This window comes from Panicum hallii, chromosome 5 (assembly GCF_002211085.1).
Source record: "Panicum hallii strain FIL2 chromosome 5, PHallii_v3.1, whole genome shotgun sequence".
Classification (NCBI taxonomy): Eukaryota; Viridiplantae; Streptophyta; class Magnoliopsida; order Poales; family Poaceae; genus Panicum; species Panicum hallii.
This window is the reverse complement of record NC_038046.1, coordinates 58,186,983-58,212,718: the sequence shown is the minus strand read 5'-3', so window position 1 is coordinate 58,212,718 and position 25,736 is coordinate 58,186,983. Positions and strand designations below refer to the sequence as shown.

Below are 25,736 nucleotides of genomic sequence, written 5' to 3'. Positions count from 1 at the left end.
TTAACAATGATAGTGTGAGAAGCATGAACGGCCATGTAAAAGGAGCAAAGCACGCAAGGAAAACACTGGGAGCATTCCAGTTCGTTACCAAAAGGTTATGGAAAAGCAAAGAGCACTCTTTTGACAACGGTTGCAAATTGAGGCAGGGCACAAAATAAGCAAAAACAAGAAGGCCCTTTCCATTCCAGTAACCATACTTGATTAACTTTATAACTCTTTTTGTCTACATCATTACACTCTGAGATGAGAAGATGAAAAAAAAAGTGATGAAATTATGGACAGGTCCTTCAAAAGCCAAGCCGCTTGCCGTCGGATGCGAGATCCACGGTAGACACAACTCAAAACTGATTATGCTAATAAGTTGCACCGCCTAGAACTCCCTCGGGTCGACGAAGATGGAGGCGCCTGGCGGCGCCTTGGTCCAGTCGCCGAGCGCGCCGTCGCCGTACCCGTCGGCGAGCCGCTTGATGCACCAGAGGTCCTCAGCGCGGAGCCTCGGCCAGTGCGGCACGCCGGCGCGGAGCGGGTCGCACGCGCCGACCTCGGTGGCCACGACGCGCGCCCCGGCGGCGCGCGCCATCCGCGGCGCGGCCGGGCCGGCGCCGCCGAGGCCGTAGAGGAAGTGCATCCCGAACGGCTCGAAGAGGTTGGGCACGGACGGGACGCGGAGCCACGGCGAGAGCGCGCGGTCGGCGGCGCGGGTGGCGCGCGCCGCGGCGCGCCACAGCCTCGGGGCGCCGCGCACCTCGAGGCGGAACGCGTCCTTGCAGTTCCACACGCTGGCCACCGCCCACGACTCCGACGGCGCGGCCAGGAACGCGTCCACGCCGCGCCACGGCCGCGCCGCCCCGTCGGGCACGGCCAGGAACGTGCCGAGCGAGAGGGCGTTGGACAGCACGGCGTCGATGTCGCGCGGGAAGAACTCGACGTCGCCGAGGCGCTCGCGGTAGAGGCGCTCGGCGTCGCGCGGCGCGAGCTCGACGACGGCGATCCGGCGCGAGCGCGACGGCGCGAGGTCGTGGCGGGAGACGGGGTGCACGAGCACGGAGGGGGTGCGGAACTTGGCGTAGCCGCAGCGCGCGGTGAAGAGGCGCAGCGACGGCTCGTTGTCGCGGTCGGTGGCGACATAGGCGTACTCGGCGCCCATCTGCCGGAACCACTCCTCCATGCGCTCGACCAGGCGGCGGCCGATGCCACGCCGCCGGTGGCCCGGGGACACGCGGAGGCCAAGGAGGTAGGCGACCTTGGAGAAGATGTTGCTGCCGCGGCCGCACGCCACGGTCTTGACGCAGCCGCGCACGATGCCGACGACCTCCGCGCCACCAAGGGACCCGCCCGCAGCCTCCGCGACCTGGCATTCACACACCGCTTGATGAGTGAGTGACCGATCGACCATTCATTCCCGATTCCATCGTCATCGGGGACCTTGGATGGAGGACGTACGAGCATGAGGTAGGCCGGGGAGTGGCGGACGCGGCAGAGCGGGTCGCCGAGGAGGTCGGTGAAGAGGCAGAGCTTGCCGCCGCTGGGCCCCACCTCGCAGGCGCGCTCTAGCCGCTCCACGGCGGCGCGGTCGCGCTCGCTGTGGGCGTCGAACTCCCGCACCGCCACGGGCGCCCCGCCGTCGTCTTCCGGCGCCACCGCGGCCATCGAATCGATCGCTCGATCCTGGGCTAGCTGCTGGCCGGCTGCTGCCTCTCGCTGTCCTCGGACCTTGGCGCTCCACGTGACAGCAGGCAGCTAGCCTGGTGCTCTCTCTATATATAGGTGGTGTGGTGTGAATCTTGCAGCTCGGCCGGGGCAGCAAGCGATTCAGCTCCTCTTTACTACTAGAGGATAGTGAGTGGGGGGAGCAATTATGAGGCAGGTCTGGAGGACGACGATGGAGCCGAGCAGCGGCAACTGAACGGAGGTGGAAGAGGAGAGGACAGAGAGGCGGCGGGTTAGCGAGACGACGACGACGATCGAGTAGTGGGGGTCATGCCGAGAGAATTGGTAGGATGATGGGCCTGCCTGCAACTCTTGCACTCGTGCGGCTGCTACGTGTACACCTCTCTCTTCTCCTTCCTACCCCACCTCAGGTCACCATAGCCAGCCTATAGGGCAGGTCCCTCATCAAGTGGGGCCCACAGGGAGGCCGTCGGGGCCCACAGTTGGCTTGTGCTTTCTCTTTTTTCTCTGCCGTTTATTTGAACCTGCAGCTGCATATATATACATTTCCTTGTACTACAACTAGTGCTACTTCCGTTTGAGTATATATGCTAAGGAGCAACGGTTACCATGTTGCGTACTCTTTTTTCCTGCTAAAATGGACACATACCTTTTGTGTAGTGCCTATTTTCTCTCTTTATTGGACAAACTTTTCTTATGCCATGTTAAATTTGTGCCATGAATTACACCCAATACATGTGACTCTTCCTGCAGATCAAACTACTTTATAGCACATGCTAAATGTTTCAGAGACACTTTAGGAATATGTATGCCAATTTAAGGTACTGAAAGTATGGAAACATTAATAGATCCGTTCCGAATTAAAACGCTTTGCCAGAAAAAAGTGGCTAGGAGTGTAGAGCGCGGAACAAGAAGTTCGCTCTTCTTTTATTTGGCTACAATTTACTCCTTGACAAAGGAGGAGTTTGCAAGCAGTACAGTAACCCTTTGTCTAAGGATACACAAGGCATATTTGATTTTGGCATGGTCTTTAAGTTATACTTCATATATGTGCCTAGAAAATAATATAGCAAGGTACGAAATAAATGTACTTATAATTTGACTAAATATTGATAAAAATATATTGAGGCTGACTTTTCCAAAATGATATAAGCACTATATATGCTCATTGTTTTCTAATAAGGACAGTTATTAGGAAGCAGGCCACATTCCTTTTTTTATATGTACCGTATGTATAAAAACAAAACGTACCGTTAGTAATAAATTGATGTTTCCAATGCACGTCAAACATGGTTCACGGCAATATCTTGTCAAAACATATCACTCTATTGTTGTAGCGGATATGATCTTGCTCAAAATAAGGATAGTGTCTTTCTAGAGTTTAAATTTTATCCTACAAAAAGTGTATCCTAATTGGACCCATAGGTACCCGCATGCGCTGTCCTCGAGGCCATTGATTCATTTCCTTACGCCTTACCATGCGACAGTTTTACCATCCGTTATCATTTTTCAAGGTGGCTAATCACAATAGGGTTTCATGGTGAGTTCTATGGTATTAATTACCATGACACATCAGCATTTTTGATGATGTGGCACTGATTTAGTGAGGGAAGAGAAGGAACCAGTTTTATCCCCGCGACACTCTGCTAACTCGTTTCCAAGACGTTGGAAATGATGTGAAACGACCACTGTGACTGCCGTTGTTTCATGGGGGATCCTGTGCCACACTAGATCAACTAGTATTTAATTAAACTGGTTAGCTTTGGAAATAGTAAAATGAAACTCTCTATTAAAGTATATTGTTTCATTCATCTTCCAAGCTGATGTGACATTCTTGCAAATAGGGTACGAAACCCCCTACTGTGATTAGCCTTAGTACGTAGCAAGTCGGTCCAAGTATCAAACACCTTTAGTTAGAGGTATATGCATGGGTTATTTCTCTCTAAAAAATATGCTAAAAAAGAACATTTATTCGGGGACGTGCTCGATCGAGGTGGCGGTCGCGCTCTTGCTTTGCATTGCGTCGTCGTTGGTGGGGTGGCGCGTGTACAAGCAAGCTAGCGAACGGAACGGGACGGAGGAGGAGGAGGTGGGCAAACGCCACGTGGCGCGGGGACCCCACCAGCGGCGGCGGGTGGCGGCGCTGTGGGCGCATGCAGTCGGCATCACTGGCCACCTAATCCTAGTTTAGGATGAGTTTGGGGCAAGTCAAGGAATGCTTGTTCGAGAGGCGTATGAACACGAGAAGCACACAAGGGTTTAGAGTGGTTCAGACCGCTGGAGCGTAAAACCCTACGTCCACTGTGTGTTGTATTGCTTATGAGTTTGCGAAAACTTGTAAACTTCAGTGTTCGTGAGAACTTGTGTGTATGTGAAAAGCTTGTGTTCTAATGTGCGCGCTCTCCCTTTTATAGGCTCAAGGGGAGCGCGTACACTGAGCGGGGTCCCGACAGGTGAACCTGACGACATATTAAATAACGTACACATTGGAGCCTTAAATGCCTCAGATCCTGAGATCTTCCTCGTTAGTCTCTGTGTGTATCCTCCGTCCGGATATGGTCTTGTGTCATCTTGTTAGCATAGGGTCTGCTATCGCTGACGTGCGTAGAGGGAGTCGTGCTGTCGCTGTAGAGTCAGCTCCCGCTGACAGGCGAAGGGGCTATACAAACATGCCGTGCTGTAGCCTTTGCGCACGGTAGCAGTGCACGCCGTGGCCTTCCTGTAGCAGGTCATAATAACCCTTTGCCACGCGCGCGGCGCTATGATGTGACTATTCGTCCCTCGCCCACGCACGCGGTGATGTGACGCACCGCCTCGGTAACTGGCGGGCTTACCGTGATGTCAGCCATACCTGCCCAACGTGTCAAGGGGTAGCCCATGTCCTGTCTCGGGCACGCGCACCCCAACCACCCGCATTTAATGCGGTAGTTGGGCTGGCTTCTCGCAGAAGACTGGAATCCTTCGGACACGTGGCGGCGCTGATTAAGCGGCCACTCCCTCAGGGGCACGTGGCGGCACCGGACTCCTCCCCGAAGGGCTGGGAGGTCCGGGCCGCCTGGTTGGCCCAGGCCCCCTGGGGATCCGATTTCCACACGTGGGGGCCCAAAACCATTCCGCGGTGATCCGGGCCCGTGGTAGTTGTTCCTAAGCACCTCGTCCTTGCAGGCACGTGGAGGCGCCGGACCTGCTAGTATGTGGGGGGAGGTCCGGAGACCGCGCCCTCAGTGGTCAGGCCCGGGCCGTACGCCCTGTCGTCTACAAGCTTAGTGCGAGGTTACGGATAACCTCGCGCCCCTCGGGCTGGACACACTAGTAGGAGATACCCCTGTCTGTATGTACCGACAAACTAAGTGTAAGTATATACCATAAAATCTTAAGTAAGTAAAAGAGATAAGTAACAACAACAAAAATAAAGAACATCAATTTAGATCATCTTCAAGTTCAATTATCATGTGAGAGTCCAAGCCGCTCTTAACCGTGAGCACAGTTGTTATATCAGTTTTCACTCTGCAGAGGTTGTATACTTTACCCACAACTCGTGTTTCTCTTGATGCCTAGGTTTGCAAGGCCCTTAAACACTTCCGAGGTGAGTGACAGTGATTCACTACGAGGCATTTACAAAGATTTCCTAAGGTTTTAAAGTCAAAGTGGTCATAACTATCCCTTAAGACATCTTAACCAAGATCATATCATAACCTCAAGAAGATCGAGCTATACCCCGACGATGCAATCCCTCTTGCCCTTTAAGTAAGATTATCATAAGCTAAAATTTCTAATTAATTAGCCAAGACCAGAGCCATGTAGTATTGCGGTTGCTCTGTTTTCATGAATGGTTCTTCATATTCCAATTAAGATAATAATCATATAATTATTAACATAAAGTATTTCAGAATATGAAGTAAAACAAGTGTAGTATTGTTTCCAAGTTAACCAACCATAGTCTAAATAGATGAGTAGCTGGCATAACTACAATATAAAGTAAAACAACTCAGATTTAATCAAGAAAATACAATAGAAACTAGGCACAACTATAGTTTGAGATCTATCAAATTATAAACTCATGCATGCATATAAAGTAAATATGTGTATATTGAGAATTATTGGGACTGGAATATGATCAAGGACCGATTACCGTCCTCAAAGCACTGTTGTTGCTCAGGGGCGTTGTCGGTACATACAGGCAGGGGTACCTCCTGCTAGGGTGTCCAGGCGCGTAAGAACTCACAAATACGTAATCTCCCCCTCGGCTTCTAGGGGGCGTGGCATACGACCAGGGCCTGACAGCCGGGACCGTGGTCTCCGGACCCTCCCCGTGCTGCCCCGGGTCAGGGGTCTTCGCGTCCCCAGGAAGGTTGGAAGAGCCCTCGGGTAGCTTCCGTGGACCCGGCCTCCTCAGGGAGGTCCGGGGGTGCCACGTGTGATGGTTCGCCCATCGCAGGCCAGCCCGCTCCGACCGGCCTTGGGGGCCCGGACCCCCCTCCCCCCGGGAAGGGGTCCGGCGCTGCCAGGTGCCGTCCTGCGGAGGGATCAGGGCTGGCCCTGCCGCGTGCTGGAGGCTCCTTGCGGATCACCTCTCCACCTACCAGCATTTAATGCGGTAGCTGGGCCGGGTGCGCCCAAGTCAAAAAGAGTGGCCTGCCACTGACACACGGGGCAGGTAGGCTGACACCACGGTATAAGACTGCCTGTTTCTAAGGTGGCGCGTCGTATCACCGTGCACAGTGCGCGGACTGTGTACAGTCCCGTCACGGCGTTGCGTGCGCAATGATGGCCTGTAAATAGGCGAGCCAAGGCGTGCGCTACAACAGTGCGCACGCAGCGGGTCAGCACTGTTTCACCGCCTGACTGGAGGTTACATCCCAACAGTGACAGCACGGCTACGCTGTTGGGCGACGCTGACGGTGGTCACTGTGCCTGCAGGGCTGCACACGACCGTATCCAGGTTGTAGATACGCACATCAACTTCCCGATAGAGAAGACTACGGAGAGGAGCTGGAGATGAAGATCTCCGCATCTCTCATAGAACAGGCACCTGTTGGCTGGGCCCACCTGTCGGGACCCCACACAGTGTAAGCGCTCCCCTTGTACTATAAAAGGGAGAGTGTACTCGTTAGAAAAAGGGGTTCAGATACACGAGCATAAGCCCAGGCTAAGTTTCGACCCAAGGTTACACAGTCAATACAACTACCAAGTGGACGTAGGGTATTACGCTCCGGCGGCCTGAACCACTCTAAATCTTCGTGTCCTTTCTGTGTTCATCTGTCCACCGATCGAGCGCTCCTAAGTCTCCTCCAAACCCATCCTTAACTAGGATTAGGCGGGTGCTTTCCGCCACCCAGCTGGAGAATTCCTCCAACAGGCATCTTCAAAGACTTGGTCTTGCGGATCCTCGAACTGTGCATCGTCTATCGCACCACACAAGTTCATACAAGCAAACAAGTATGACAAATAAGAAACAATATTTCAAACAGGGTAAACAGAACAAAACAAGGTTATAAAGCTACCATACACATTGCAAGGATCGCGTGAGTGCAAGAATCGATGAAAACGGAATTAAAACGGAGAAGTAGGCTAAAACATGGTTCCAGGGGCTTATTTGTAAAAGATTTGAAAGTAAAAGGGGCTTTGAACAAAGAAACCGAGGGTTAAAACATAAATAAACCTAAAATCTAGAGTTTAGTTTTGAAAACAGAGAGGTTTTCACGGCGGATTCTATTTCAGAAAAGTCTAGAGGCTAAAATAGAAGAAAAAGGATCTAGATCAAATTACTTTTGAACTAGGATGGACTGCGGGTTGATTTTCATAAAACGTAGGGGCTAATTTGCAAAAAGGTCAGAGTTGACCGGTGCTTGTTTTTTGACTTTGGTCTAGATCCGAGGGCGGGGGGGGGGGGGGGGGGGGGCCGGCGGCGGACGGCCGGAGGCTCGCCGGAGAAACGCGAAATTGTGTTCCCGGCCTCGAAAACGAGCATGGCCAGGCCGCGGAGGATGTTAGGGTGACGGGGAAGGTGATGGAGGGCTCGACATGGGCCTTGACGAGCGGAGCAGGGCGTACGGCGGCGGCGCGCGGCTTGATGGCTCCGGCGAGCAATCACTTCGGCGAGAAGGCGCGAGAGAGGGGAAAAAGGCCGGCAGTGGTCCTTACCACGACGTGGAGCTCCGGCAGCGCTTGGCTGGCGAAGAGGGGGCTGCGAAGCGGCGGGTCCACGACTCGGCTGAGCTCGAGCGGCGGCGATGAGCTAGGGCTAGGGTTTTGCGGGGCATGAGGGCGGCGGCTACGGTCGATGGGAGATCAAGGGGTCCTAGCAGCGCTATTTATGGGGCGGCTACCGCGGGGGTCTTGGCGTGCGTGCTAAGGCGCGCAGGGAGGCGGCGCGGTCGGGTTAGACTCGAGCTCGAGTCCGGCTCGTTCGCGCGGGGGGTGGGGGGTGAGGGAAGGCCCCGATAGGTGAGGCCCGCCTGTCGGCGGTAGAGAGAGAGGGCGGAGCAGGCCGGGAAAGGGGGTTGGGCCAGCCTGGGCTGAGCGGGTTGGGCCTATAGATGGCAACGGGTAAAATCCGCGCGGATATTAACTTTGTATATCCGTATCCGCGTACCGAAATCCATACCCGCGCCCGCGCCCGCGCCCGCAACCCGCCACGGGCCCGCGGTCACGCCCGTGTACCCGCAAATTTTAGAAAATCAAGCACATATTACATTTCAACAGCAAGTAAACATCATTTATTTAACAGGATAAATAAATCTGAGCAAATAAATAAACTAGTCTCATAATGTCATACATAAATACAGATACATCACACATTAACCGAAACAAGCGCATACAAACGCATACAACCATACAAGAGTCCGTGTTCAAAATCATTATTACATAAAAGTCCAATTGAGCCAAGCAAATATTAGAAATCATTAGTCGGAATCACCAGTGCTGATGCAAGAATCTGCCTTCATTTCTTCTTGAATGTCTTCAAGACATGACCAGAAGCTGTTGACCCTTCTATCACCATCATCTACAAACAAGTTTCACATATATTAGTAGCTACAGTTTACACGTCTTGTATCAAAAATACATTCTAGAGTACTACCTTTAAGAGTATGACGAAGCCAACTTTGACCACACATCAAAGCCTCCAACATTTTAGGAGTAAGACGACTGCGATGCTCACTCAAAATCCTTCCACTAGTGCTAAAAGCAGATTCAGAAGCTACTGTTGTGTTGTGATTGGAATAGCTAAGATGTCACGAACAATTTGCCTCAAAGTGGGATACCGAGTCCCCTCCAACTTCCACCAACCAAGGATATCAAAATATTCATTCTCATCATGAGGGAGAGTTTCTTCATCCAAATAGCGATCTAGCTCATTCTTACTTCTAACAAAGCTAGTAGTCTTCTTATTTGCAGCAAGAATTTTAAAAATAGACAACACACCAGCTGCATCAACTGAAGAACTAGCACCACTAGATGATGTACTAACAAAGTCTTATTCTTTAACATGGTATTGTTTCATCAAATCAGATAGCAATTCATGGGCCTCTGTCACATAAATTTCAGCATGTTCTTCACCAAAAAGGGCAATATAGCAAGCATGTAACATTGTCATCATAAGACGTGGATCAAGAATGACAGCAACAGCCATAAGACCATATATATCAGTCCAATACTTGTCATACTTTTCTATCATGGCAGCAGACATTTCCCAAATTGTTTCATACTCATCATGCTCCCAAGATTTGATCTTAAGTTTAATCTCACATACTTTAGGGAAAAAAAGGTTGGCTGTCACATATTTAGTCCCAGAAAACAACTCAGTGAGGTCATAGAATAATTCTAATTTCTGACAAACTATACTAGCAAATATCCAATCATTTGGTGGTGGACAAACATAGTTCCTATCAAGCTCATCCAAGCGTTCAAAAATCTTCCTATAGGGTATAGCAATTCTAAGCATGATATAGGTTGAGTTCCATCTAGTTTTGCAATCTAGTTGCAACTTCTTGACCAATTCAACATTTTCATCTAAAGCTGTTTTCTCAAACTTTTCATATCTCTTTGGTGTAGCAACCCAATAAGCAATACTGTCTCGGATGTTTGAAACGGCACTTCCAATGATGTCCATGCCATCTTTGACGATGAGGTTGAGAATATGTGCGCAGCACCGCATATGCAGCCATTTACCTCTCAAGAGCATATTAGCTGCACCAAGTCTTGTCTCCATTAAGCCAATCATACTATCATTGGTGCTACAATTGTCAAGAGTCACGCTTGATACCCTCCGATCAATATCCCAGCTCTGGAGGCACTTGTGTAATGCATCACAAATAACTTCAGCGGTATGAGGGCACGACACATACATAAACCTACATATAACAAAGCAATAGTTCATATATAAAGTTCATAATTTATAGAAATTTGAAAGCTGAACAGCAAGCAACAATTTATGAAAAACAAGATAATCACCTCAAAATGCAGCTTTTAAGCGTCCACGAGTCATCAATAAAATGTCCAGTCACAGCCATATAGCCTCTTTTTTGATTATCAGCTGTCCAAAGATCAGGTGTAACAGCAACGCGGCAATTGGTCCTTTGCAAGAATATTGTAGCTTTCCTTTTCTCACCCTCATAGAAATGTATTATGTCCCTTCTAATAGTATTTCTAGTATCCATTTTAAACAAAGGTTGCAGGGCAGTAACAAACTTACGAAAATCATGGTGGTCAACAATGGACAGTGGGTACTCATGCAATATGATCATGGAATAAAGAGCTTTCCTAGCTATTTCTTGATCAAACATATAGTTTTCTACAGTAATTGCCCCTTTTTCAGTGGTTCCAAACCGCAAATTACTTTGAATTTTATCTCCTGGCTTCTTATTATTTAAAGGACAAGATTTCAGATGGGTTTTCAGATGGGTTGTACCATTTCTTGATACGGCTGAAAGTTTCTTGCCACAATGATTGCATTTGGCCTTCCATTCTCCATCAACACAAACTTGGACGAAGTCATTCCACGCTTTAGAATAAAGTTTCCTCCTTTTACCAGGAGGAGCAATAGCTTCTTCCTCCCCATCCGAAATGTGCACAACATTATCTTCTGTTGTATCAGCCGCAGCCACTTCAGCACCTGATGCTTGGGAACCTGGAACTTGGGAGCTACTAGGAGCACTAGCCATTGCAATTGTAGAACAATTAACATGTTCTTAAGTTAAATAGCTAGAGAATAAAGGTACATGATCTTAAATTAAATAGCTAGAGAATAAAGACACAAGTACAGAAGTAATTACAGAAGTTTCAGGTTTGAAGCATTAAAGAAGTAATAGCTATAGTTTCAGGTTTGAAGCAGCATTACACAAGTACAGAAGTAGTTTACAGCTATAGTTACAGAAGTAATTAAAGCATTACTTTGAGATCTCATTTTGATGGGATAATTCTGAATGATGCTCTTTACAGTTAATTTACAGCTATAGTTTCAGCCTTGAAGCATTACAGAAGTTTCACATTCCTTGCATAAGTAACAAAATACATAAGTAACAAAATATGACAATAGTATATATTTCAACCTTTAAGATCCAACCTGCAAGTGATGATGCCGTGCCTTTCTTTGGGTGACTATTGGACCTTTGCAAGCCAAGCCATATATTTCACGAGAGCTTGCGCTACCTAAAATTCACAAGTACATGTATACATAAGTAACAAAATATGACAAAGCTATGTTCAAACTAAGCTGCACATGAGGAACTTTCCTTTGGAATAATATTTCCCTTGCATATAAATCCATGGGAAGTGACACAATATTTTCATACATATAAATCCATGAACTATGAAATTGATATTTCCTACTAGAAACACAAATACTATTTTACTTTTTCATACATATTTTTTTAAGGGAGCCTGAAAGGTTAACTGCCTGTCTATGTATTAGTAGAGAAGAAATACAGAGAAACCGCAACCACCGACCCACACCGCCACACGACGAAGCGACCGGCGGATGGGCGACCGGCGGCGGAGCGGGCGGGCGGGGGGCCAGCGGCGGGGCGGGCGGACGGGCGGCGGCGGGGCGGATGGGGCCGGGCGGGCGGCCGGCGGGGGTGCGGACGGGGGCGGGCGGCAGGGCGGACGGGGGCGGCGGGCGGCTGGGAACTTGTTATCACCGTATTTTGACCAGGTCAGAAGTGGGCCACGGAGCAAGATGGGCTTGGAAGGCGGTCGTGACAAAGCTTGCGAATCGGGCCCGTGTGGAAGATGGAGGCCATAAGGCCGTGTAAATTAGGAATAAACAGTTAAGATTCGTGTCGTGTTAGGTTAGGGTTAGTTAAAGAGAACAAGTCTACGGACTATAAATATGTACCATGAATAAACAAGAAACAGAATCAATCATCATCAACTCTCGGCGTATCGCCTCCCCTGTTTTAGGGTTTTTCATCGGGTAAGTGCCACGCGACCCCGATCACGTCTTGCGTGATCGGGGTAGCGTCACCCTTGCTCGTTCGCTTATACGTTGCTCGTGCTGAAGCCTTGTAGATGGCGAGTAGCGTTAGTTATCCTGGCATGCGTTGAGTAATCTTTTCTTTTGGTGCTTTCATTGTGCTTTATGCGTTGCTCTCGCATGTTTGATCATCGTACCCGTTCGTGGGTATGATGGTTTTATCTCGTTTCGTAGTTGTCAGTAGATCCAATCTGTTATGGCTGGTTTCTATGTATTTAGAAGCTTGGTTCAATATGTGCACGATTAGGCCTTGCAAACGAGTTGAATGATCCGATAGAATGCTCTGTATCGGCTTTTTGCCTGAATAGAGGTTGTTCGGGAATCGGCTTTTAGTTGTTCTCTTGCTCTCTGTTTAGATCATCTTGTCGATGCTTTTGTGTATCTATTAGGCTCAATTACGTGTAGGATGTTCCGATCGTGTAGTGAGGGCTTAGTTGTTGTGGATTGGATTAGATTGTTATTTATGAGGCAAGTTTTATTTAAATATATATGTACGTACCAGTTTCTATATTGCCTGTTCCAAAGATCCGATCCGGTATTGACGCAATCGGCTCTTCATAGCCGATACCGGGGAGGAGGTAATGAGCCGATCACGGCTCGGATTAACTTTTACACATGTCTGTGTATGCAGGAGTTCGACACGTCACACCTTCCTGATCGGGTGTAGGATCAGGTGGCACGCCTAGCGACTCTCAGCCAGGGCGCGCGCCAGATCACTGGGCCGTTGACCGAGGGACCGGGGCCCACCAGCCGTCCCGGAAGCCTCCCGGCTCCTCGTGTTGCCTGTTGCTGCCCGCCGGCGGGTTTTGACCGACAACACATTCTGGCACGCCCAGTGGGACCTTCTTCATCGACTTCGTCATCATCTTCGGCATCTTCTTCATCGACTCCGTCATCTTCGTCGACTCCGTCACTGGTGGTCAACAAGATGGCAAGGGAGGATCCGATCTCTTATGAGGAGCTCTCTGCTGAGCATAAGCAGAGGTACGACAAAATCAAGGCTCAGTTTGAAGCCGATCTCATCGGCTCTTTCGAAAGAACTCGCAACCATGGTATCAGGTGGAGAGGTTTTTCACCTGAAGGTGCTCTTGATGGAGTGGATCTGTCTACCCCGTCCGAGGATCGTACCAGAGCTTTGCGGCAGGAGGTGAATTATGCGGTGGCTCATTCGTTGCACCGGCATTCTGAAAGTCTGGTTAATGCTTTTGAGCGTGTGGCTTTACGTGTGGTCCAGGAAATAATGAAGCATCAACATTCTCCGACTGGGCCTGCTCTGGGGAGCCATAAGGGAGAATTGCCGTTCCAGACTAGACCTCCTTTGCCTTATGCGCTTGCAGCAGCGGAATCACATGGTGCTCCAGCTTACGTGGTTTACAAAGTGGGAGGTGATCCTACAGACCACCAGTTCTTCAGTGAGCCGCCCAAGGAAATCCCACATGGTTACATGTGCGCATACATCCCGGATAGCAGTAACCCAATACATCTCTCACAGAAAGTAGCTGGAGGGGTTCCTGGAGCTGACGCGGATAAGCAAGCTTGGTTAGCAACTTATGCCACAGGGCCGAGTCATGATAGTGTGCACTCGGCCCCCGGATTACAAACAGCGGAGCAGATTGGTGCCGTCCTAAGGGATCAGTTTGGCATTTTGCCGAAAAGGAGAGCGATCGGCTATACAAAGCCGTATCCGAGTGATTATGACCTAATTCCATTGCCACCCAAATATCGGCTCCCCGAGTTTACCAAATTCAGTGGGGCAGAAGGTGCTAGTTCTATCGAACACGTGAGCCGATATTTGGCACAGTTAGGAATGATTTCTGTGTCGGATCCGCTACGAGTAAGGTTCTTCTCACAATCGCTTACGGGATCGGCTTTCGGGTGGTACACGTCATTGGGTCCTGACTCCATCCGTACGTGGAAACAATTGGAAGAACAATTTTATATTCAGTATCACTCAGAAGCCGCAGACGCAGGGATTGCCGATCTGGCCCAAATGCGACAGAAGCGTGGAGAAACTGTGGCGGAATTCGTTCGACGCTTCAGGGAGATGAAAAATAGGTGTTATTCAACACGGATCCCAGAAAAGGAAGCTGTGGAATTGGCATCTCTAGGGTTGTTGAAGCCGATTCGAGATCTGGCTTTTCAATTGGAATTTACTTCGCTGGCACATCTGGTCCAGAAGTTGACGATGTACGAGCAGCGTCACCCTGAGCTGTACCAGGAAAAGTTCAAGCGCCAAGTAGCGCTAGCTGACACTGAAGAAGCCGATGACTCCGAGGAAGAAGCGGAAGTATCGGTTGCGGAATGGGCCCGTGGTGCGAATCCCGTATCGTGCAAGTGGGTAAAGCAAACAGAACCGGCAAAGAGGTTTGATTTCGATGTAAGTAAAGTGGAACAAATTTTTGATTTATTGCTGAAAGAAAAACAGTTGAAATTCCCAGAAGGTTACAAACCCCCTACGGCGCAAGATTTGAAAGGAAGATCATATTGCAAATGGCATGATTCCTTCACCCACAGCACAAGTGATTGTAAGGAGCTTCGTCGGCAGATCCAATCGGCTATTGAGTAGGGCCGATTGATCTTGGGACAGACCGCTATGAAAGTCGACACTCAGCCGTTCCCTGGTGTCAATATGGTGGAAAGCAACGATCGGACGGCAAGGCGACAACTCAATTTCGCACTGGGCATCAACATGGCGGGGGTGGCATCACGCCGCCAGATCGAAGATGGAGAGGCTGATTCGAGCGATCGGCCCCAAAATGAAAAGGGTGAATATATTACAGAAAGGCAAGTAAGGTACGTAAGGAACCAACGGCCAACTTCTTCTGATCTTCTCAGGAAGTACGAGTACCAGTTCCAGCAGCGCCTCCATCGGGAATCTGAGGAAGAGGAGTATGAGCGCCGGACCGGGAAGCGTTTGAGGAAGCACGAAGAAGCCCGCGATCATTGGCACTGCCCGTTCTTCAGGTACTGTTGGGATTCAGGTATGAGCCGATTGCCTACAATCAAGGATTGCCCAGAGTGTGGACCAAGGAGACCAGAAGCAAGGGATTCGGTTTTTCAGCGGATAGGACCTGCCCCACTCCGGCAAGCGTGGGTTCGGTCATCACAAAAGGAAGATGAAGAAGAGGACAGGTATCATCGTCCTCGTTGGTGTCCCGATGGACTTAGTCGTTCCCAGAAGCGCAGGGTTCAACGGCTGCGTAGCTTGGAGGAGGCCGATGCTAAGTACATCGAGACTTTAAGGAAGGCACGACCAGATTTGGCAGAACAAGTTCACTATGTGCAGGAAAAGGAGTCGCGCCCGCCCAGGAAGGAATGGCGACCCAAGTCAACGAAAGCCGATAAGAAGGTATCGGCTGATGCACACATGGTTTTTGTGCTTCCTGCAGAGTTCCATGCGAGGCCCCAGGAGGAGCCGTCGGTGGCCCAACTTGATTTGGGACCTCGGCCAGTGATATTCGAGAAGCCGCAAGCTAAGAATTACAAACACCTGAAAGCTTTATATCTTAAGGGGTTTATTAACGGTCAGCCTGTAAATAAGATGTTGGTGGATACGGGAGCGGCGGTCAACATTATGCCATACTCAGTCCTGCGCCGTTTGGGGCGATCCACCGCAGACTTGATCAAGACCAATGTCACCCTAAGTGATTTTAACGGCCAGACTTCAGAAGCCCAAGGTGTCCTTAGTGTGGATCTCACCGTCGGAAACAAAACTGTCCCGACCTCGCTCTTCGTCGTCAACAGCAAGAGCACCTACAATGTTTTACTTGGCAGGGATTGGATCCACACCAACTGTTGCATCCCTTCCACGATGCATCAATGTTTGATCCAATGGGACGGAGACGAGGTGGAAGTAGTCCAGGCAGACGACTCGATCGAAATTTCACATGCGGCCATGAGCATTTGGGATGCGGAAGATCAAGAGCCGATTTCAGGAATGAGCCTGGAAGGGTGTGATCGCATCGAAGCTACAAAAAACGGAGTAAGGCTGGTCTTATCCACCGGCCTCACAGAGTAAAGGAACAGGAGGCAACATGTGGTAGCAGAGTCATAAAGGCCGGTTCTTGCAATCGGCCCCGAAGGAACGAAGTTGTAAATATAAATGTGTTTCGTAGGCGTTATAAAATGGCCAGCATTAACAGCCGGCCCTGTTCTTCTTACAAAAACTTGGAAAGTAAGGGGATGTGTGGAACGGCCGATCTTAACGATCGGCCGAGTTTTTTTATGCTGTGTCCTTTCTCCATTTGCAATGTTGATCTAATGGAAGAAGAAGGGAAGTTAGGATATGGTTTCACATCGGCTGATGAACTTGAGGAGATAGACATCGGTCCGGGGGATAAGCCACGACCAACATTCATAAGTAGGAAGTTACACCCAGCACTACGAGAGCCGATGATAGCATTGCTAAAGGGATATGCCGATTGCTTCGCATGGGATTACACAGAGATGCCTGGACTAGATAGGAAAATAGTAGAGCATCGGCTTCCCCTCAAGAGTGGGTTTCGACCGTTCCAGCAACGAGCACGACAGATGAAAGCCGAAGTTCTGGTCGAGGTGAAGAAAGAAATAGAAAAGATGCTGGAAGCTGGATTTATCAGGACTTGCAGGTACGCCGAATGGATTTCGAGCGTCGTGCCCGTACAGAAGAAAGATGGCCGATGGAGGGTGTGCGTGGACTTCAGGGATCTTAATAGGGCCACTCCAAAAGACGAATACCCGATGCCCATTGCAGAGACACTAATCAACGCTGCCACCGGCCACAAGATTTTGAGTTTTATGGATGGTAATGCAGGATATAATCAAATCTTCATGGCCTCTGAAGATATACACAAAACTGCGTTCAGAGTGCCTGGAGCAATGGGCTTGTTCGAGTACGTGGTTATGACTTTCGGCTTGAAGAATGCTGGTGCTACATATCAGCGGGCTATGAACCATATTTTCCATGATCTGATCGGTAATCTAGTAGAAATTTATATCGACGACGTTGTGGTAAAGTCAGCATCGGTCGAGGGACATTTAGACGACCTGCGGCGGGTTCTGGAACGAACTAGAAAGTTCGGGCTCCGGATGAACCCAAAGAAGTGTGCTTTTGGTGTGTCGGCTGGGCAGTTCCTGGGATTTCTAGTTCATGAAAGAGGGATAGAGATTGGCCTAAAAAGTCAGGAAGCCGTACGCACCATGGTGCCACCCACCACCAAGAAAGAGCTCCAGCAGCTCATTGGTAAGATTAACTTTGTCAGGAGATTTATTCTAATTTGTCTGGACGGATCGAGCCTTTTATGGAGTTAGTCAAGACTAGAACGACTGACGAGTTCCGCTGGGGGGCAGACCAACAGCGGGCATTTGAAGAAATCAAAGAATATTTGTCGAATCCGCCTGTGCTGGTGCCACCACAACAGGATAGACCGTTTTATATATATCTATCAATGGGCAACACTTCTATTGCTTCAGTGGTGGTACAATTGTATGATGGCAAAGAAAAGGTGGTCTTTTATCTCAGCAGAAGATTGTTGGATGCGGAAACAAGGTACCCCGACATGGAAAAACTTTGTTTATGTTTATTCTTTACATGCACCAAGCTTCGCCATATCCTGCTATCGGCTGAAGTGGTCGTCATCTGCAAATCGGATGTCATAAAACATATGTTATCGGCTCCTGTTTTGAAAGGCCGATTGGGGAAGTGGATGTTCGCGTTATCAGAATTTGATATCCGATATCAACCTGCAAAAGCAGTTAAAGGGCAGGCGTTAGCGGATCTTATCGCCGAGAGGGTTAACACCAATATCGCAGCACTGTCTATACGAGCCTGGGCCATGTACTTCGACGGATCAGTTTGTGGGGATGGATGCGGCATCGGCGTCTTACTGGTATCGCCTCGGGGGGCAACGTATTCTTTTTCGATCAGATTACCTGTCGCCTGTACCAACAATCTTGCAGAATATGAGGCGGTACGAAAAGGTATGGAATTGCTTTTAGAGGCCGGAGCTGAAGCAGTGGAAGTTTTTGGGGATTCAAAATTGGTAGTTTCCCAGCTTACAGAAGAATACAGGTGCGAAAGCGAGCTGCTGTTCCCAATGTGGGTCCAATGCCAGGAGCTGATAGCCCAGTTCAGGTACATTAATTTTTATTGGATACCCAGGGCTCGGAATGCCGAAGCCAATGATCTAGCACAGTTGGCTTCAGGGTACAAAGCCGATGGGTCAGTTCATCAGGTATGATTTCTGGATCAGGGAGATTGGAGAGCCGATATCTTCAATTACTTGAAGGATTCGGCTCGGGGGGCACCCAAGAGGATACGATACAAAGCTATGAAGTATGTTCTCATAGGGGATGATATGTTCTACAGGACCTTAGAGGGGTTACTGCTTAAGTGTTTGGGGCCAGTGGAGTCCAATCGGCTCCTGCATGAAGTTCATGAAGGAACGTGTGGGACCCATCAATCGGCACACAAAATGAAATGGCTAATTAGGCGATCAGGATATTACTGGCCCACCATGCTTGAAGATTGTTTTAAATACTATAAAGGGTGTCAGGCATGTCAGAGGTTTGGAAAAATCCAGATGGTACAGCGTCCGTTATGAACCCCATCATTAAACCATGGCCGTTCAGAGGCTGGGGTATGGACATGATTGGCAAAATTAATCCCCCATCTAGCAAGGGTCATCAGTTCATCCTAGCTATCACAGATTATTTTACCAAATGGGTGGAAGCGGTTCCGATGAAGTCAGTGACGTCCAGGGACGTTATTCAGTTTGTCAAGGAGCACGTCATTCACAGATTCAGAATTCCACAGACTATTACAATGGATGGTGGCTCGGTTTTCATTTCAGAAGAATTCAAGAAGTTTGCTGCTGATATGGGAATCAAGCTGATTAGATCATCTCCATATTATGCTCAGGCAAATGGACAGGCCGAAGCGTCCAACCAGAGTCTTATCAAGTTGATCAAAAGGAAGATTGATGAGTACCTAGACGTTGGCACGAGGTCCTATCAGAAGCACTTTGGGCGTACCGCATATCATGTCACGGAGCGACAAAAACTTCTCCTTACCACTTGGTCTATGGGCAGGAGGCCGTTTGCCGTGGGAGGTTACGGCCGGATCAAGGCGTGTAGAATTCCAGAATGATTTGTCCGCTGAAGAGTATGCTACCCTGATGAGCGACAATGTGGAAGATCTCACGGAACTCAGACTATGGTCCCTAGAGAAAATCAAGGAAAATAAGGCTAAAGTGGCCCGTGCATATAATAAAAAGGTTAAGCCGAAGGAGTTTCAGGTGGGAGATTTGGTTTGGGAAGCAGTATTGCCATTGGGAACTAAAGACGCGGCTTATGGCAAATGGTCTCCAAATTGGCATGGGCCGTACAAGGTCGACCAGGTCTACCAGGGAATGCGTACATGCTGGAAGAATTGGACGGCGTTAAGTTCCCAGTAGCAGTCAATGGCCAACACCTTAAGAGGTACTTCCCAAGTATGTGGGCTAATGAACAATGAAGCCGATGATACCCATCAGGCCACGAGCCGATGCGACCAGTAAGCCAAGTATAGGAGACGAAGAAAGAACAACAAGTATTGATCGACCCGATCAGATTAGAACAGCCGATGCGGTGCCACCGGCTCTAGAATTGTGCTTATGGTAATCAGGCGTCACAGGTTACCAAACAGCCGATGTGCCACCATCGACTTTAGATTCGCTACATAAAAACACCACAGGTTTACCACATAAACACAAAGTTAATCTCGGACAGGGCTGCAGAAGGAAGGCGTCGATAGCGGCGATAGCATCAAGACGGATGTGGTCAACCTCATCAAGCACTGCTTCGTCCTCTTCGTCTGCCCCGGCACCACCTGTTTGTTTCAAGCTGTTCAGCTGGGCCAAGTCCGTCTTCAGTACAGTGGTTAGGATTTCTGCCTCCTGCTTGGAACCCGCGATGAGATTCTTCTCCTCTTGGATACGCTGTTTGGTGGCCTGGACCCTAGCTTCAAGGTCTTCCAATTCTTTCTCCAAGAGGTGGAGCCGATGGGCGGAAGCAGATGTATCGATCTTGGCATCGAGTGCGGCTTTCTTCTTGTTGATCGACTGACACATTCGGCGATAATGGTCCTCAAGAGCGATTGGGAACGCCGGGTCTCGATCCTGCGGCGAGCCTCTGCTACTTTCGCTTGAAAGGAAGAAAGGTACCCTGCTGGCAAAAGCTTGACCTGGAGGCTGACAGGGAGCTGGGAGCTAACCTCGTCGAGGATCTGCTTGATCGCACTAGAATCCTGGATCAAAGCAGAGATAGGGCCCGACAGAAGATCCTTCACACGGAGAAGTTGATCAGCAGCGCTGGTTGGGCCTGAGGAAGAATCATCGGCCTCCAGTATGGTTGACCCGATCGTGGCAGGGTCAAACGCAAGGAGCTCTGAAAGATCCAGGTTCTGAAGGAGAAGAGAGTGAGACAGGCATTACGAAAAAGACCAAAATAGTTACAAAGAGAAGATATACCTGTCTCGAGGAGGAAGCAGCGATGGCCAATGAAGGGGTGATCGGCTTCCGGGAAGGTGTCTCTCCCGAGGAATGAGCGGTGGCGGTAGAGGCCGCATGGATTGCACCTCCAGAGGGAGGAGCGGCAGCCGATGGAGCAGCAGTCGGCTTTACAGAAGCAGCAGCCGATGAAACGGCGATCGGCTCCGTTGGGCGTACTTCTCGTACAGGGGAATCAGCAACAGCCGATGAAACGGCGAGCGGCTCCGTTGGGTGTACTTCTCGTACAGGGGAATCAGCAACAGCCGATGAAACGGCGATCGGCTCCGTTGGGCGTACCTCTCGTACAGGGGAATCAGCAATAGCCAAGGCGGGGAAGGGCCCTTCCAGACAGGAGTCAATGACCTGCAGACCTAGCGGAGCAGTTGAGGCAGCAGCCGATGCAGAAGGGCTCCCCGAGTCTGTCACACCAGGATTGCAAAGGGTGATCAGGGCCCTGATGGGTACGTCCACGCCCTCCGGCGTCTCCACAGACGAACCTTTCTGACATGGGGGCTCCTCCCCGCTGGAGACTTCTACAACAGCAGGCTGCAGGAAAAGAGAGTGTCACTAGAAGGGGGATGAACAAAACCCGATTGCGAAGCGGGAAGAGGGGCCAAACCTGGTCGGCGACTGGAGGTGGTGGATTAGGAGAAGACGGCGCAGTTTCCTTCCGGACCTTTCTGACAAGGGTCTTCCTCGTCTTAGCACAGACACGGGGGGCAGCAGCCTCAGAAAGCCGTTTCCGCTTGGGGGTCAACTTGGCGGTACTCGGCTGGATCTGCATTACACTCTTCGAGGGAGGGGGTGCGTTCCTGCCAAAAAGAACCACGGGAGCGACCGCCCGGAAGCAAAAAGGGGATCCATCCTCGTTTATTGGCTCTGGGCCATCTTCTTGCTGCAGCCGTAAGGTGGACTCAGGAGGGATCCAATACAATTTAAAGAAAGAATGCTAGTCCAGAAAGGGGGTACCTCTCCATTGGGGATGTCATATTTAGGGTCGATCTGTTGAAGCATCGGACCCAGGGCTCCTCGGAAAACATGAGTTTTCCACATCGTCCACCATTCATCGAAGTCAACAGCCGAGGAGGTGAAGGTGAAGTTGGCAGGAACAGACAGGGGAAGGTCTGCGAACAGACTGTAGCACCTCTGGGCGGTCAGAGCATCGGGGAGGTCCACCCTGCTGGATGTTAGCAGATGGAGAAGGAAGTGGGGAGGCACCTGCGCAAGGCCAAATTGCCGGGCTGCTACGACCGGCTGGTAAAACTCATAACCGGGTTTAAGAATCCGGTTAGAGGTGCTCATGCCGACTGGGAGAAGGCAAGGCCGAACCATGATGGAATAAAGATGCCTGGTGTCAGCATCATCGGCAATATCAGCCAAACGGAAGGTAGCTGGGTTCTCAAAGAGCTCAGAGTCGGCATAAGGAAGGAAGTCTGGGTTATCGAGGCCTTTGTAAAAAATCTTGAACCAACGGGAAGCATCCGGGGGATTCAGTTTCCCGCCAGGGAGACTGTATAGGGCCTGCCCAAAGTTAGTACATCTAATTTGTCTCCCGCTCAGATCAGGGAAGGAATTACCGACCAAAGAAGGGAAATCAGGATCAGAATTGTGGAAGTAAAGACGAGCCCACAACTGAATGAACCACCATGGGCCACCAGTTCTAATCTTCTTCTGGGTAAGGAGGCTGGAAGTCATCAGATGAAGATAACGGTAGAGTTCCCCCAGAAATAGTCTGCCGAGGCCAATGGGTTGACCCTTGACCAATTCATAAGCCAAGGAAAGATAGTTTTTGGTCGGGGCAAGGGAAGGGCCACAGAAGAGGAAGTGTTCAAGCCATAAGTTCAGGAAGGCCGTATGCTCCTTTTCCGACACAGGGCCTTTGCTTTTCTGGTGTTGGCTCAGGTATGTGCTCCAGTTAGTGCATTCAGTTTTTGAAGACAATTTGTAAGGGACCACATGGAGACTGTAAGCAGAAGGACAGGCTGAAGATATGTTCAGGCCAGTAATCATCACAACATCTAACAGTGTTGGTGCTAATGGGCTATGCCCAAAGAGGAAACAATTCAAGGCATCAGACCAGAAATAGCCGATGGTCTTCAGAAGGTTTTCATCTTTCTCAAGAGGGGAGAGTGACAAAGACAAGGCATCGGCTATTCCAATTGATTCCCATAAGGGCTGATAGGTGTTCGCTACCCTATTATACCAAGCCATCCAGCCTTCAGGAGGGTTTGGCCAGGCGCGGAGGCTATCCGACCAAGATTCTAGGTCTACATCCTGGCTCACAAAGGGGATCCGGTTGGCCTCACACGAGATCAGATCTACGGGTTTCTCATAGGAGCGAGGTCCAAGGCAAAAGGAATCGGGGGAAGAAGGATGTGGCAGGAAGATATCGGAAGCCTGAAAAAACCCAAAAAGAAAAAAAAATCAAGATCGCCGGGGGAAAAGTCATTTAACTGCGCAGTAAGAAATGTGCGGATGCAGTGTTAGATTAATGGGGGTCGGAGTTTACCTTCAGACCAAAGGCGGCGGCGGCGGTACGCGAAGATCCTGCCATCGGAAAATTTGGATCAAAACCTTGGAGAATGAATCTAGGGTTGGTGGCGCAAGATCGAGTGTGTGTCTCAAGGACTAGGGGAGATCTTGCGGCTAGGGTTTGCGAGCGAAAAGGGGATCGGAATCGACCTATAGAGGTTTGCGCTGGATTGATTGGCAGAAGGTAAAGTAAATTGAAGAGCGGTTTCAGATCCGGGGTGGTATACTCTAAAGACGATGCGATGCCGTCGGCTCTTGAATAAATTGTTGTGCATAATAAGAGGGATTAATACAAAAGCAGAGTGTATTCATAGCAAGGCAGTAAGAACAAAAGAGGAGCTAACTACTCCTGGAGATAACCTAACGGGGGGACTACAATCTACCACCAGTGCACATCAGAGGCTTTGCGGCGCTTGGACGGTGGAGCAATGCTGGCGCCGCTGCTGCTGCTACCGTCGCGGCCATCATCGTCAGCATCGTTCCCATCGCTGCCACTAGTGAAGCCGTCATCATCGTCGGTTCCTCCGCGGCTATCGGAAGTGTCGTCCGATGACCTGTCAAAGAGAAAGTTACCTGCCATCGGATCTTCTTCGGAGGAGAAGGAGTCGGATTCTTCCTCTGAGAAAGAAAGGTCTTCTCCCCAAAGGACATCATCTTCCTCTTCCTCCAGCTCGGCTCCGAGGAGGAGAGTGAGATCCTCGCCGTCAGTCAGAGAGTCGTCGTCTTCAGACTGGTAGTCGAAGTCCCACCCACTGCGTCCCAATGCAGGGGGGCACGGACCTCATAAGCAGCGATTGGGTCATATTCTGGAGTAGGTTCTCGTGTTGTTCCGGACTCGTAAGAGATAACAGAGGAAGCAGAGGAAGCAGAGGCCATGGCGAAGGAAGAAAGGGAGTCGGCGATGGTTGTGAGAGAAAGTGGGTAAAAAAGGTGCTGGAAACAAGTTTATAAAGCCAACGAGTGGATGAAATGAATCGGCACCGTAACGGTTCCCCAGGAGGCCGATGCAGAGCAGTCACGTCCATCGGGAGCCGAAAGGGCACGGTCGTACGGATCGGAAGACGAAGGTCAAGGTAGTGATGATTTCGGAATTTCCATTACCGAAACCAGGGGGGCATGTGTTATCACCGTATTTTGACCAGGTCAGAAGTGGGCCACGGAGCAAGATGGGCTTGGAAGGCGGTCGTGACAAAGCTTGCGAATCGGGCCCGTGTGGAAGATGGAGGCCATAAGGCCGTGTAAATTAGGAATAAACAGTTAAGATTCGTGTCGTGTTAGGTTAGGGTTAGTTAAAGAGAACAAGTCTACGGACTATAAATATGTACCATGAATAAACAAGAAACAGAATCAATCATCATCAACTCTCGGCGTATCGCCTCCCCTGTTTTAGGGTTTTTCATCGGGTAAGTGCCACGCGACCCGATCACGTCTTGCATGATCGGGGTAGCGTCACCCTTGCTCGTTCGCTTATACGTTGCTCGTGCTGAAGCCTTGTAGATGGCGAGTAGCGTTAGTTATCCTGGCATGCGTTGAGTAATCTTTTCTTTTGGTGCTTTCATTGTGCTTTATGCGTTGCTCTCGCATGTTTGATCATCGTACCCGTTCGTGGGTATGATGGTTTTATCTCGTTTCGTAGTTGTCAGTAGATCCAATCTGTTATGGCTGGTTTCTATGTATTTAGAAGCTTGGTTCAATATGTGCACGATTAGGCCTTGCAAACGAGTTGAATGATCCGATAGAATGCTCTGTATCGGCTTTTGCCTGAAAGAGGTTGTTCGGGAATCGGCTTTAGTTGTTCTCTGCTCTCTGTTTAGATCATCTTGTCGATGCTTTTGTGTATATTAGGCTCAATTAGTGTAGGATGTTCCGATCGGTAGTGAGGGCTTAGTTGTTGTGGATTGGATTAGATTGTTATTTATGAGGCAAGTTTTATTTAAATATATGTACGTACCAGTTTCTATATTGCCTGTTCCAAAGATCCGATCCGGTATTGACGCAATCGGCTCTTCATAGCCGATACCGGGGAGGAGGGTAATGAGCCGATCACGGCTCGGATTAATTTACACATGTCTGTGTATGCAGGAGTTCGACACGTCACACCTTCCTGATCGGTGTAGGATCAGGTGGCACGCCTAGCGACTCTCAGCCAGGGCGCGCGCCAGATCACTGGGCCGTTGACCGAGGGACGGGGCCCACCAGCCGTCCGGAAGCCTCCCGGCTCCTCGTTTGCCTGTTGCTGCCCGCCGGCGGGTTTTGACCGACAAAGAACTGGGACTTTGGGAGGTCGGGTCCGGTGAGGACGGGGGCGGCTGGCGGCTGGGTCGCTGGGAGCCTGGGAATCGGGGATGGCCGGATGAAACCCTAAAATGTATATATATATATATATAACCATGCGGGGCCCACATGTCAGCGGGTCTGTCGGGTTTGCGGGTTCGGGTATTAATTTTTCAAATCCGTTACAAACTATCCGTCGGGTTTAGATCTGTACCCGCACCCGTACCCGCGGGCACATATCTAAACCCGTACCCGCGCCCACCGGGTTTAGTATC

The 25,736-nt window shown here is 49.9% G+C and overlaps 1 protein-coding gene across 1 annotated transcript; it reads right to left on the bottom strand.

Moving 5' to 3' along the window:
• Positions 1-273: 273 nt before the first annotated feature.
• LOC112892875 (probable N-acetyltransferase HLS1) lies at positions 274-21,708 on the bottom strand. Its single transcript, XM_025959977.1, has 4 exons — positions 21,625-21,708; positions 20,953-21,201; positions 1,444-1,701; positions 274-1,351 (listed from the first exon to the last, which is right to left on the bottom strand). The coding sequence occupies exons 1-4, from the start codon at positions 21,706-21,708 to the stop codon at positions 371-373; spliced, it is 1,572 nt and encodes a 523-aa protein (XP_025815762.1). The 3' UTR covers positions 274-370.
• Between the last annotated feature and the right edge of the window lie 4,028 nt (positions 21,709-25,736).

What these genes read in the sequence shown, in the direction of transcription:
- LOC112892875 (XM_025959977.1), bottom strand. Translation starts at nt 21,708, where the DNA reads ATGTGGAAAACTCATGTTTTCCGAGGAGCCCTGGGTCCGATGCTTCAA. An exon ending in ATGACATCCCCAATGGAGAG is followed by an intron (nt 21,202 to 21,624) that starts GTACCCCCTTTC and finishes CTTTTCCTGCAG; the next exon opens with CCTGCTGTTGTAGAAGTCTC. An exon ending in CCCCGGCCTACCTCATGCTC is followed by an intron (nt 1,352 to 1,443) that starts GTACGTCCTCCA and finishes TGTGAATGCCAG; the next exon opens with GTCGCGGAGGCTGCGGGCGG.